The 14768-nt window shown below is 45.6% G+C and overlaps 1 protein-coding gene across 3 annotated transcripts in view; it reads left to right on the top strand.

Moving 5' to 3' along the window:
* The first annotated feature begins 4145 nt into the window (after positions 1 to 4145).
* Positions 4146 to 14768, top strand: part of PPP1R7 (protein phosphatase 1 regulatory subunit 7) — a 29435-nt gene continuing 18812 nt past the window's right edge. For 2 of the 3 annotated variants that reach the window (XM_074964226.1, XM_074964225.1), the window contains exons 1-3: positions 4146 to 4300; positions 5832 to 5954; positions 14121 to 14176. In XM_074964226.1, coding sequence (XP_074820327.1) covers positions 4255 to 4300; positions 5832 to 5954; positions 14121 to 14176 — 225 coding nt within the window. In that variant the 5' untranslated portion in view covers positions 4146 to 4254. Of the gene's footprint in view, positions 4301 to 5597; positions 5675 to 5831; positions 5955 to 14120; positions 14177 to 14768 lie in introns of all 3 variants that reach the window. The other variant, XM_074964227.1, reaches the window with a different exon arrangement.

Genomic DNA, 14768 nt, shown 5'->3' with positions numbered 1-14768 from the left:
AGCCCAAAATGCCGTTAGCCTTCTTGGCAACAAGGGCACACTGTTGACTCATATCCAGCTTCTCGTCCACTGTAACCCCTAGGTCCTTTTCTGCAGAACTGCTGCCTAGCCATTTGGTCCCTAGTCTGTAGGGATTCTTCCATCCTAAATGCAGGACTCTGCACTTGTCCTTGTTGAACCTCATCAGATTTCTTTTGGCCCAATCCTCTAATTTGTCTAGGTCCCTCTGTATCCTATCTCTACCCTCCAGCATGTTAGGGGGCTTATTCCTTCACCCACTTACCTGGTCCTTCTCGCATGAACAGAGAGCAACAATACCCGAAGTCCGAAGGTGCAAACAATTCGATGTTTATTGGGGTGAACTTCCAGCAAGCATGATTCCAGTTTCCTTCATTAGTGTCCCCCTCCTAGCTCTAACACCACAGAGGCTTACCTGTGTCCCTGTTCCCATTTTCCCCTTTAGCTAGACATGATTCCAATTTCCCCACCCCCATTCCCTGTTCCCATTTCTCCCTTTAGCAAAACATGATTCCAATTTCCCCACCCCCATTCCCTGTTCCCATTTCCCCCCCCCCCACACATCCACCCACTTCCTGATTGACTGCAGACTATATAGTAAAACTTGAGTTCTGCTTAGTTATACCTTAACCAATCATTTTCCTGAAATTTAACTAACCAATCCTAACATATTGTAACATGATTATTTAACCAATTATATCCCACCACCTTAATTAGTTTACACCAGCAAAATTAATTATACAGCAGACAGGAACAATCACAGAACCAGACAGAGATTATACAGACAAACAATAGCAAGTGGGAACTATAATGACAAAAAAAACCAGAAGTGAGGATTTCACATCCCAGCTATTGATAAGTGAGTTCTTGCCAGACAGGATGCTATCAAACTAAGTTTCCTTTTACATCTTCTAGGCACTTCCCTTTCTCTGGAGGTGATAGGCATTATCAGGACAGGATTGTATTCCTAACAGCTCAATAGCACCTTATTTCAATGTGACTAGTTTGGAATGTGAGGATGTGACCGTTCGCTTCCCAGCTTATGGCTGCCTCTGTTGCTTAGCCAAAGGCCTTAGAGCCAAAAGCCAAGAACAGGGCCTCAGACTGTCACAGTAAGAGAAGTCCCTTACACCGGCAGACTGATTTTGATTCTTTCTTTTATACCTCTAGAACTAGCTAAGTGATAAGAATACACCTAAATTCTTAGCGTATAGGCCTTTACAGACAGGCCTGAATATCTATATCTTAACACAGCGTATCTACCTCTCCTCCCAGTTTAGTGTCATCTGCAAACTTGCTGAGGGTGCAATCCACGCCATCCTCCAGATCATTAATGAAGATATTGAACAAAAGCGGCCCCAGGACCGACCCTTAGGGCACTCCGCTTGATACCGGCTGCCAACTAGACATGGAGCCATTGATCACTACCCATTGAGTCCGACAATGTAGCCGGCTTTCTGCCCACCTTATAGTCCATTCATCCAGCCCATACTTCTTTAACTTGTTAGCCTCACTGGGACAAGGAGCACAGTAGCTCTGCCAAGGAACCTGCACAAGCGCATTGCCCACCTTCTGCATGAGACCTTTGAAGAGATCACTGAGGCCGATTACTGAGATATGAGAGAGCACATCAACACCCTATTCCGCATCTAGGCATGCATGCAGCCCTAACCCTCCTCGCCCCATGAGCCAGCACCAAACAACTTCCTTCCGAAAATAAAAACTGCCTACCAGGCACCTCCTCCAGTATTTGATCTTTCCCAAGCACCGTCCATTGCGGCTGGCTACCTTCCTCCTGGCTTGAAAACAGCTGCATGCATCTAGGGATGCCGGGCTGTCTCCCTTCTCTTCAGCACCCTTGCTCCCGCTTTCCTCCTCCTTCTGCCTTGTTGAACTGGGCTCTGAAGTGTCCATGGTGGTCTAAGGAGTGGAGATGGGGTCACCCCCAAGTATTGCTTCCAGCTCTTTGTAGAAACAGCAGGTTGCGGGGGCAGCACTGGAGCGGCAGTTTGCCTTGCGCACTTTGCGATAGGCATTCCGCAGCTCCTTCACTTTAACCCTGCACTGCAGTGCATCCCGGTCATGGCCCCTTTCCATCATGTCCCTTGATATCTGCCCTAAGGTATCGTAATTCGTACGGCTGGAGCGCAGCTGGGACTGGACAGCTTCCTTCACCCAAACACTGATGAGGTCCAGGACCTTGCCATTGCTCCATACCGGGGATGACCTGGCGTGTGGAGGCATGGTCACCTGGAGAGATTCGCTGAGAGCACTCCATGCCTCGCTGAGCAAACAGGAAGGGGATTTTCAAAATTCCCAGAGAATTTAAAGGGTGGGTCTGATGGTTGGTCACCTAAGGGCAGGGCAGTAGAGTTCAAAGTGATGACCAGAGTGGCTAGAATAGGCATTGTGGGACACTTTTGGAGGCCGATCAGAGTGCATTAGTAGACCAGGGCGTCCACATTGGAGCCGCGGCGCCCCAGGTGGGGCGCAGCAAGCATTATGCTTTTCGTAGAGGTGGATTACCAGGAGCGCTCCAGCTGCAGAGTCCGGGCACTCTACACGCCTTGCCAGTGTGGACACATCATGAGTTAGGGCGCCCAGGGCTGCTTTAATGCGCTCTAACTCGCAAGTGTAGCCAAGCCCTTAGTTCTAAGCAGTATCCTACATGTATCCTACCCTTGTGTTTAACAAGCTGTTTCACGTTGTATTTGGTCTTCATTCCCCCCCCCCCCAGATAGAATAAATTCAGATTTGCATAATTTGCATATACTGTTACCACAGTGGCATACATGTAGAAGTGCACTTGTGGAATTATTAAAATTTGTGTGATATCAAATTATATAGCTAGAAAATCAGTCAGTATAAGGAGATTTTCACAATAAGCAAATCTTCACACTTCTGTAATGACTTCCTTCCAAGTCAGTCTCATATCACTCCAGTACACTGAGTAAATATTAAAATCTCCATTTTAAATGAGGAAACCGAGGTGTGGCAAGGTTGTGACAACTGGACAATGAAAGGGGGAGAGATAGCTCAGGGGTGTGAGCATTGGCCTGCTAAACCCAAGGTTGTGAGTTCAATCCTTGAGGCCACCATTTAGGGATCTGGGGCAAAAATTGGGGTTTGGTCCTGCTTTGAGCAGGAGTTTGGACTAGATGACCTCCTGAGGTCCCTTCCAACCCTGATATTCTATGATTCTAAAGTTGGCATCATTGCCAGAGAGAGGCAAGGGTTGACATTACAATAGCATTTAAGAGATCATATGTAGAATGGAGATACTCTACGAAGGGCCTTAAAAGTGAAGACAAGTAGTGTATGTTTAACCTAATGGAGAAATGGGAGCCAGTGGAGGGATGCAAGGAGGAGGGCGGGGGTGTAAGATGGCATGTGTGAATATGATCTTTGCAGCATCATTATGAATGGATGTAAGTGGGACGATATAGCATCTATTAAAGCCAGAGAGAAGGTTGCTGTAGTTGAAATTCAAGATGATGAAGTTTACCAGTGTAAGTTCTTCGGGGCAGGGCCTGTCTTTTGTTCTGTGTTTGTACAGAACCCGGTACACTGGTCAATGACTATGGCTCCTAATCACTATGATGATAAATAAGAGCCATACAAGTGCAAAGGAAACGCTGGATCTTATAGATGTGTAGTAAAGCAGCATCAAGATTTAAATACATTTACCAGTTGCCTAACAACCATCAGATAAGCACCATAGAGTAAAATAAAACAAAACTTTAAAATCAGAAAAAGAGATCAATTAGCCCAGTAGGTCAAAGGATCAATAGACCATTTGCCCTCAGGCAAAGCACCACTGATCAACGTGCAAAGTAGGGAGCTGCACAAGATGTAAATTGATGCACCATTTGGCCTCAACATTTTTCTTGTCAGATTCTTTTGATCCCTTTTTAATATGCCAAATGGCAGAAGAAGCAGCCGCCGGAACCCTGCAGCAGTGCTAGCGCTGAGGCTGCTGCCGCCTCCAATGAAGCAGCGTGGGTGGACACCATCTCCACCTCTCAGCACGCTTGTCAGGGTCTCTATAATCTAGCCAGCGGAGAACTACATCTCCCATGAGGCTGCGGAAACTATACACATGCGCCTGGGGTAACTAGGAGGCCTCTGCGAAAACAGCAGTTGAGCTGATTGGCGGAAATCCTTGCCCCGCTCACACCGCTGATTGGTTGTGTCCGTTGCTGCGACGGGGAGTGGGCGGGGGTCAGGAAAAGCGACATGGCGGAGGAGAGAGGAGAAGGGCCGCTGCAGGAGATGATGGAGGGTGAGAGCCCGGCCGTGTGTGGGGGAGCTGATCCGAGCCCCTGGTCCCGCTCGTTCGCAGCAGCCGGGGACGCCAGCCCTGCGGTCGGGGGTAGACGGGGCTGGGCCCCCGGGGCAGCCAGCGAAAGGGGGCGAGGGCTGGGGGTCGCTGGGGGGAGGCCCGTGGGGCGAGCGGGGCCTAAGGGGAAGGAGGCAGCTGAGGGCCGGGGACTGGTGCCGGCCCTGTGCAGCGGCGCGACCGTGTCTGAGGTGACAGCCCGGGCTGGGAATGCGGGGGGAGCCGGGGTCTGGGGCGATGCTTGGGGTATCAGGCCAGCTTCCCTGCCGGGTGCGGTCGGGCTGGGCCGAAGTCCCGGGCCCGAAGCGGAGCGACCCCGGCTAGGCAAGGGGAGAGGTAGCAGGGTTGGGCCTACGGGAAAGGAGGGGGCTGCTGGCTGGAGGGGCAGGGTCTGCCTGGGGTGATGGTGCCCGGAGAGCAGAGGGCTTGTTGCCGGGGTGCTGGCAGCGGGGGGCAGCTGGGGCTAGGCAGAGCTGTGGACTGGCAAGAAGGGAACGGCTGGGATGCCGAACGGGAGAGCGATTCCAAAGCAGGCTTGAGGATGGGGTTTGAAGCTGTACTTTGTGTTAGTTTCCTACTGGGAGGAGTTAGGGCTAAGCTTGTTAAGGATTTTGGGATCCTGCACTTGTGGACTGGAGATGAGCATAGTGTAGTGGTTAAAATATGGGATTTGCAAGGGGACTGGGTCCTACTGCACTTCTGGGTCTGGGTGTTCTTGGTGAAGTTGCTTGACCTTTTTGTGAATCACCTAAGCTATTAGTAAAATGGGGAGTGTTGGGAGGCTAATTAATCACTATACAGTGTCTTTTGATCATCAAATGAAAGGTGCTATAGAAATACAGCTTATTTGTAACTACGATTGAATCATCTTTCCCCTACTCTCTCCCCCCAAAATGGGATAATGTCATATTTAAGGTCATTCACAGTCACATAAAGTTCTGTCCAAACCTTTGAGCAAGATGAACCTCAGTGCACAAGAGGCCTTTGCTTTACACTGAATTGAAGAAGGCATGTAATGAAATTATGAAGTGATCTTATGAGTTGTTGCTGGGGAGGTGAGGTGGCCTTGTGGGTTGCAACAGGGTTTGAAACCTTTACCACTATAGTACCTGGCATTAGTGATATTGGTCTGTAAAGTATCACCATTGTAAATTATCTTTAAATGTCACAGTTCTAATTCCATCATCTTAATCTTTGGATTTGCATTCCATTGATCTAAGAAATTTCCTTTTTCCTCCAGTCTTCTTCCCAGATTGTTGGTTTAGGAAGAGGTGAAGGGAGGAAAAAGTGCTTCAAAAATCAAAGTAAAAACAAGGGGTAAGAGGACTTTTATTTAAGACTAAACCTTTAATTTAGTAAATTTTAGGATCTCTACTAACCTCATAGAGGTTTATGTGACTCTTGGTTATTGTATGTGCTTGCTGCTACTGTTTTCTGAAAGTAGCCTAACCCTGCTGTTATGTATCTTGCACAGTTGACAGGCGGGTAGAGTCAGAAGAGTCAGGAGATGAAGAAGGGAAGAAGCAAGCAGGTTGCATAGTAACAGACCTCAGTCAGCAGAGCCTGAGAGATGAGCAGAATGGGGAGAATTTAACAGGTACCTGTTCGACCCTAATCATCATTTTAAGGATGGACTTCTTAATGCCATGTGTAATAAAATGTTTGTACCATTCCCAATTTTGCAGTTACTCTGATCATGTATTATATTTTAGTTAATTAATTACATCTGCTCTATGGATCTATTTTTTTTAGATTCACTTTAATGCTGGTCTTTTGTAGTATCTTTGTTTTTATTTATCTGCAAACATGTTTGACTTTAAAATATTCAAAGAGTTTACGGTATCAAAGAGAATAGGATTTTTCTGATGTACTTCATTATTATTTTTACTGTGAAGAGGTTGCAGGCATTGCTCATTTTAAAGTCCTATTTTTGCTCCTCTCTGGAATCCTCTGTGCTCAAAACTAGCACCATTATTATTTTATTGTTTGTAATAGTGCTTAGAGGCTTTAGTTGTCCTGATGGCTGTGCAGGAGAGTAGGTCTTGTTTAGCGGTCTATTTAAGATCTGTCCGAGCAGATCCCTTTGTGCAGATCTCATATGCCAATATCATTTAAATTTTTGGGACTTCCTTTTTTTAAAAAGGAGGGAAATTCTCCAATAAAAACTTAGTCAAGAAAGAGTTACAGGCTGAAGTGTTTTAGTGACGTCCAGATAATGCTCAGAAACACAGTTACACTTTTTTGGGTAGAAATTCTACACACACTTTTTTTAAAATTAGGGGTTCCAGCCAGTTCTCCATTGCCATATAATCCTTCCTCTCTGACTAACACATCACTAGTTATAGAAACCACCGAATCTTAATATTGCCCTTTAAAATTTGCAAAGGTATAGTTAGGTCAAAATAGCAAATTATTAGGGAAGTTTAAAATCCCATGTCCCATTTAAAGGATCCATTCCAATATACTATAACTCTGCATTAGTCACTGTAAAAAGTACATATGGGAACTGCTGTACAATTTACATAAACCTTCAGCACCTTATAATTAGGGCTTTTGTTTTTAGGAGTTTATTAATTTAATATATTGCAGGTTATTTTTAACAATTTTTGAATTTATGTATGTCCAAAAATTGGAGGGTTTGGGAGCTTTTTCTTTGTATATCTGAAATAAGTTACATATATTATACATTATTAATTACAGTAGGACATACTGTAGTGCAGGGGTAGTCAATAGGCAGACTGCAGTCCAAATGTGGACTGCCAGATGCTTTACAAAAAGAAAAGGAGTACTTGTGGCACCTTAGAGACTAACAAATTTATTTGAGCATAAGCTTTCGTGAGCTACAGCTACAGCTCCCCCAGATTGTTCCGGATGCCCCTGGAGGGTATGTCCAGAAGCGAGGAGGCAGCACTCTCCCTGTGTTGGTGCAATGCAGGGAGGGAGCAGGGGAGCTGGTTGAGCTCCTCCCCTCTCCTCCTCTTCTCTTCCCCCCCCATCCCCCCTTGCTTTCGCTGGAGTCTCAGCACTGCTGCCTGCTTTGCAGAGCATCTGCAGGTGAAAGGCAGGGAATGCTAAGCAGCCCAATAGGTGAACCTAGTGGGGAGGAGCTCAGCCAGCAACCATGCTCCCGGAGAGTCCTGCTGCCAGGGGAAGTACTGCCTCCTCGCTTTTGGGTGTCTTGAGAAATCCGGGGGTGGAGAGGGGGGTACGTGACCCCCCCCCCCCCCCGAACTTTCATTTGTGCCCCCCTCCACTAGCCACAGCTACATGTTGCCTCTATGTGCAAACTGAAGCTGAGCTGGAGGCAAGCGGAGCCCTGCTTGTGCTCCAGATAGTTCCCGGAGGCCCCCCACTCTTGTGTCTCCCACCCTCAAGTGGTTCCTGGAGTCCCCACCCCAGCCTTTTGCCCTCCCCGACCCTGAGTGGTCTCTGGAGCCTCCACCCTGGCCTTATGACCTCCCTCTCCTTTTTCCCGCCCCCATCTTTCGGGGTCAGTCCCTGAAGTCCTCTCCAGCCCCCCGCCCCCCCCGAGTCCCCTACCCCACTCTTTTCCTCCCAGTCCGTTTCCAGTCACCTGCTTCCGCCACATCCCAGCTTCCCCACATCTCACCAGGGCTGCTATCTGGAGTCTACTTTGCCCCTCTCACTTCCTGCCTCCTTCCTGCCCCTCTGCTATCCTAGCCCCCAAAAAGGTATTGCACCACTAGCTAGATCACAGTCCAACAGCTTCACCTCCTGGCTCCAAACTCAAAAGTACTCTCGCACAGTCACACACTGCTTTACTGCCCAGATCCCAGTCCATACCCATTCCTCTTACTGTCTGCCCCATCTCTGCTACTTGGCTCAATTCGGGGCACAGAGGAACATTTTTGTGTTTATGTGTGGAGGAGCGGCAATGCCAGGTGGCTCAGGCCAGCCCCTTGCTTCCTGTTTTCAGTTTAGGAAAATAAAGTCACCTTACTCTCCTGGCAGGGCAGGCGGAGAGCTGACAAGCAATCGGAGAGTTTGGAGAGAGTAGCTGTGTGGCAGTTTGGACTTTGACTATACCTTGACCAAGAAATTTGGACCTTGATAAAAAATAATTGACTATCCCTGCTATAATACTTGCAACGCTTTAGTGCTTGTTAGAAATCACACCCCCAATAGTCCACATGTAGACAAACCCATAGATATAAGTAACCATTTCCAGTGTGTTTCTGATTTTAATTGGATATACACTGATTTTTTTTGTAGTATCGGGAGTCGTTTATCAGTATTTATTGGTTAAAACCATAAATCAGAAGCCCTACTTTTATAATCAACGTATTTGATAACGCCAAACAGATCAATCCTTCATAAAATTCTTCTCTACCAACACAGTACATTATGAGTGTATATAGAACTGACATAGCTTAAATGTACCCTGGGAGTAGATTTTATGTTTGTGTTTCTTTGGACATCTTTATTACACAATTAATAAACAGTATATATAAAGCAGCATATTTCCATTACAGAGCAAAACAAGGAGACAAGGTTTAGATTGGATGGACAGTATAAATTTGGAGCTTATTTAATGTTTCCATCTAGATTTCATCTTTTCATCCAAAGCTATCAGTTAAAAAATAAAAATATTTGTAGTTAAATCCAGCCAACCAGTTTCTGAGTTACACAGCTGAAAGGTAAATTTAAACATGGATAGATCAAATGGCTGAGATTTCAGATTTCACATGCAATCAGTTCTCTAAGGAATAGCATATGTGTTTTAAGTAACTTAGTTGTAAGTAATCTAGTATTTTTTTCATGCATTTACAGTTAAAGAAAAGTGCAGTTATGTTTGTAATTACAAGTGCCTGTGGTACTGTGGACTTATATAAAACCGTAGTTTTGTAATGTGGAACTCAATCTTACAGAAAAAACCTACATATGGACTCTGTAGAGTTTTGTACCTTGCAATCAGTGAAGTTGCACAACTCTGCAGAGTTGGAGAATTTTTTTATTTTTTTCTCAGAATATTAAAAAAAATTTAAAAAAATTGTGCTAAACCAATATTAGCATATTTTAATACACATAAGTTAAAGTGCAGTTCTAATCTTAGCAATAACTGTAAAAATACCAGTATAGGGGTATGTGTTTGATGCCTGTTAGTGATGCTATATCACTTTTGCTCAGTTTACAAGTAAAAACCTGTTATTTTTCTATCTAGTGCATTGATTCTGAAAATCAAACAGGGTTCTTTCTAGCTCCAGTACCACCACAGATATCAAAAGATTCTGCAATCAGAACATAATAGTTCTGGTGATGATGCAGGAGCCAGTATTGGATTTAAAGTGCTAACAGGAGTAAAGAGCAGTAAAAACTTATTTTTGTTAGAGAAATAAGAAGATTACAGACTACCCGTAGGAAGTAGATCTGTTAGTACTGTTTTTATTACTTTCCAGAGTCAAAATACAATTTAAGGTTCCTATAGCAATGTTATGTCACCTGTGTTGCACGTATATAGACATGTGTGGTTAGACTAGTAAATGTGTAACCCATCTTAATATGTAGGATATGGAATGTGGTGGTGAGGGCGGAGTCAGCGTTGCTATATAAACCTTAACTATTTTATATTTCCTGACTTTTGTGTATTCGGTTTTAAATTGCATGTCTGTAGGTTGTTACAGTGGATATATATTCACATGTGATTATGACAACTATGAAATACACTATTTATATTTATTTGGCACCTTAGGACTTCTCATGTGCTGTCTGCCTGGACTATTTAAAAAATACCAACCCTGTTAGAAGATTGTGGATTTATTTATTTATTTAATGGCAATCTGTCTTTATTTATAATTTCCCTTTTCTATTTGTGGTAGCTAAAAAGTCCCCCAACTTCTCCAGTTGCACAGTGGTTCTTCCAGCCCACTCTGTCTCTCTCAACCCATGGGAAAGTAGGTCGTGTACAGCTTCTTTGCTGTAACTACAATGGGGATGAATGCTTGTAGGCGAGGAGAGTAGAAGGAGGAGGGAATGAGAGGGTTTCTTGCTGTCTCCTTTAGAAAACTACTCTTGAAACATTTTATCTGGCTTATTTATGTATTGATAACTCTTGCTCTGGCTCTAAAGCTGGATTGCTTTAAATAGCAGGACTTAAAGTAACTAAGGCAACCCAATTTTGCAAGCAGATAGATACAGAACATACAGGAATATGTTTAACATGACATGTTAATCCCAAACCTAAGTAACATTTAGGAATTCTAAAGATTGTCTCTAACGTGCCATATCCAGCAGTTCTCAACCAGGGGTCCACAACCCTCTAGTGGTCCGTGATCTCTTTCAGGGGGGCTGCGGAGCCCCATGGCTGAAACCTGGTGCCCCGAGCCCCAGTGCTGAAGCCCGAAGCGTCACAGGGCTGAAGCCAGCACCCCCTCTCCCCCCGCCCCCAAGCCGGGAGCGTCGTGGGGCTGAAGCTGGCACCCTCTCTCCTCCCCCCCCCCCCCAGCTGGAACCGTCGTGGGGCTGAAGCTGGCGTGACAGCCCCCCTCCCCCCCCAAAGCTGGGAGTGGTGTGGGGCTGAAGCTGGTGCCCCCCCCGCCCCCCCCCCAAATCTGGGAGAGTCGCAGGGCTGAGGCCGGTGCCCCTCCCACCCCGCCCCCAAGGTTGCAGGGCTGAAGCCAGTGGGGGGGGGCTACCCTTCCCAAGCCGGGAGCGTTGCGAGGCTGAAGCCGGCGCCCCCTCTTTCTCCCACCCTCAAGCCGGGAGCGTCACAGGGCTGAAGCTGGCGCCCCTGGCCCATCCCCCTCAAGCCGGGAGTGCTGCGGGGCTGAAGCTGGCGGCTCCCCCCGTCCACCCCCAAGCTGGGAGTGGCGCAGGGCTGAAGCCAGCGCTTCCTCCCCCGCTCTCCGCTGGGCACAGGGCTGATGCCAGCACGCTCCCTTCAAGCATCCCAAGCCAGGAACAGCACCGGAAGACCATCCCACCTGTACACAGCCCTAGCTACCCCCTGCCAACATCCTGAGCGATTTTCAAACTTTTTCAACTGAGTTCCCCCTTTGAGTTATATTTTTTTGTTGCATCCCCCCACAGCCCAGACAGGCTGAGTGGCCTCTTGAGTGAGTCAGGGGGTGGAGGTAGTGCTCCCTCCCTGGACCCGGCTGTGCTTGAGCCCCCGCCGGGCCCTGATGTTTTATTAGCATGTTGAGGGGGGCCTTAGCAAGAAAAAGGTTGAGAACCCCTGCCATAAGATAAATGCTAGTGTGGTGACAAGTTTTATTGGCACTTGTTTGGGATAACATGAATTATGTATGAGTAGCGAAATCAGGTGGGCAGCCATGTTCTTCCCAATGAAATCTTTATTTATACACATGGTGTTAGCATAGTGTTCTGGGAAGGGCAACCTTTGTCATTAAGAAGCTCCATTAAGCACACGACTGGGGGTCAGATGTGGTTTCGGTTCCTGGTTCTGCCACAGAATTTGCATGTGACCTTGAGTAAACCATCTAACCTGGCTGTGGTTTATTTTACCCAAATGTCAAATGGTGACAGTACAGGGATTTTTGAGGGGTTTTATTAATGTCTGTTTAGTGCACTTAAATTGAGCCTTCCAATCATGGCTCGCCAGTTAAAGTAGTATTGTATTAACTCATTGCCACCAACGGAAGCACGTGTGAACAGTCAGTACTGAGGTGATCCTGAGGGAGCTTGTCATGTCATATGGGAAGGAACAGAGCACAGTAAGTTTGTGAATAATATTCGTGTTTGTTAATCACAATGATCTACCAGCTGTATTGCTTTGGTAATGTTGTCATTGGAGAATTCTGGAGATACAGTGAAGTGGCCTCCCGTACCTTGTGCCCTGCAACAGGCTCTTTATACTTCTTAATACAAGAAGAATGTGTTAGTTTCAAGTGAGATCTCAAATAATTGTTGTTCCTGTCTTGCCCTGCAATTCTGTAGTTGGCTGGCTGCAAATTAAATTGGGCTGTTTGTTGCAGCATAATTTGTTTGGGCTGAGTCTGTTGGCAGTTTGGCACCCTTTTTTACCCTAGTCATCCATAGAACGTGTACAGCTTTGGCAGTGGCAGAGCACGCTTCTCCACAAGGCTCTAACAAGGTGTTTCAACCCAAACAAGAAAGGATTGCCTGGAAGGATCACAGGATAATTCATCCTTTGGCATCTGCTGAGGCTGCCAACCAGCATATCGATTGGTGTCAGTTGTGGCCGAGTTTTTTGTGATGCCACTCAGCTCCCAAACCACAAGCTTGTTTCACATCAGAAGTCTACAAGCTGGGGTCACTGCTGATTTATGTTGTATTCAAATTAGAAAGATAGAGGTCAAACGCTTCATATCACTCACCAATTCCCCTGAGTCAGTCAGTCCTCCCATTCTGAATTGATGAAATAGGGGCAATAGTAGAATACAGAATTTGAGAATATTAGCAAATCTGTCTGCTAGACTCTATTGAATTTGAATTCTGTACCATGAATCCCTTCAGTGCTGGAGGGTGTGTCAGGTATGTCTAGGAAATGCACTTGTCCAGTGTAGTTGGATATTAGTCATTTGAATGGATGTTTGACTGAATCAAAATACAAATAAGATCAGGTATTACTGAAGGGGCTAATGGAGTGAGATTGCATAAAGCGTTGCAAGGATTAATCCAAAGTCCGTGTGCTCAGCGGTAGTTAACAATTCCTGTAGGTCCCCTTCAGCATAAGGGGACCATAGGTTTGAAATGTTATCTGTTCATATGTTGTATATCTGTCTTTTGAAATCCTATACTGAAATTGATACACCCAGCCCACCCTCTTCACCAAATGGGAAACACACATGAATTATTCAACATGAATCTCTCCACTAAATACCTCTCCCTCTAATGCTGTGCTAGAAGTGCATGAAAATACTGGGCTGTGTTCCAGAGATGTAAGAGCATTTCCCAGAACAACATACCCAGCATAACAAATGCTGCATTCTAAAATATTGGTGAGCTCATTTAAACAAAAAGGAAAAACCATTCAAGAAGGCATGCAAACTAGTAACTTATGCTTTCAGTATTCCAATAAGGGTGGAATTCTTCAGGTAGTTGAACATGCAGGTCAATGTGTTTCCACCAGACAACCTGTGTGTGCTAGTTTTTCCCCTGGGAGCATTGTACTGAGTTATCTGAGGAGAGCAGTTATTTCAGCAACTGTGACTGTTTACAAGGGAAGATGGAGAATGTGCAGGAGTAAATCAGCTAAATGTCAGGGTAGCTGAAAAATCAACAGTCCTGCTAAAACCTGGCATCTCAGTATTAGTCACTACTTCAGCAAAGAGCCCCATCATACCTGGCTGTTGAGTCAGCAGCATTTACCAGCTTCACTAGAGCTAGGCTGGAGAATTATAATTATTTTCTGCACTGTGCATGAAATTCTATTGTTAGTGATTTTTGCATTCTCAACTAGATGGACAGTGTTCATAGAATATCAGGGTTGGAAGGGACCTCACGAGGTCATCTAGTCCTCAAAGCAGGACCAATCCCCGGTTTTTGCCCCAGATCCCTAAATGGCCCCCTCAAGGATTGAACTCACAACCCTGGGTTTAGCAGGCCACTGCTCAAACCACTGAGCTATCCCTCCCCTGTTCATGTACCTGCAGCTTCTGTCCAGTGCAGCAGAGACTCAAAGCAGTATCTTTCTCACCTTCCTACATTGCCTAAGGAGCATTTACTCCTGCACCTCCCCGCTCAGTGGAGAAGCACTGCAGCCTTTCCTTCAGTTGATGTATAACATGAGTTTATACTTTATGTTCTCATTCTTCTGCAGGAGAGGCAGAGACACCAGTGGATATGGAGACAATTAACCTGGACCCGGAAGCTGAGGTAATGCTGGTTTTACTCGTATTGGACTTATTTAAAGAAGGAAAGGTAGGCAAAGGATGACTAGTTCTATGAGAAAGTATCTGAACCTTGGACAAGAGGAATAATTCTTCCGGAAGTGTTGGCTGTCCAGATCTCCCCAAAATTGAATCTGAGTTTTACAGTCAGAAGCAAAGAAGTACTTTTTAAATCAATAGCTGGAATCTTTTTGTAACAACTTGGGATATTAGGACAAAGTCATTTTAAAGCAGAGATAGTATAAACATCAAGCAACAGGTTGTAAGCATTTGTTAGACTGTCTTTAAAGATCTCCTTGCTGTTGCAAAACTTTATTCTGTCAGCACACATAGGAAGTTATCCACCCAGCCTGTCAGATAAACGAATTGTGAGAGACTGTTTACAGAGCAACGTGCTGAACTTTGGCAGGTGTTGTATTTACATTTTGTTTGTATGTTTCTCTGGCAAAAACTGAACAGCAGGAGCTAGGCAGCACAGATGGTAAATGTATTAGCTGTTCACCTATTTACACCTGTAGTCCCAAAACCACCAAATAATTAGACACAATTGGCAATTTCTGCTAGCAGAGGCCCAGGAC

This window comes from Natator depressus, chromosome 9, assembly GCF_965152275.1.
Source record: "Natator depressus isolate rNatDep1 chromosome 9, rNatDep2.hap1, whole genome shotgun sequence".
Lineage (NCBI taxonomy): Eukaryota > Metazoa > Chordata > Testudines > Cheloniidae > Natator > Natator depressus.
Note: the sequence above shows the minus strand (reverse complement) of the source record. Positions and strands in the feature narration are given on the sequence as shown.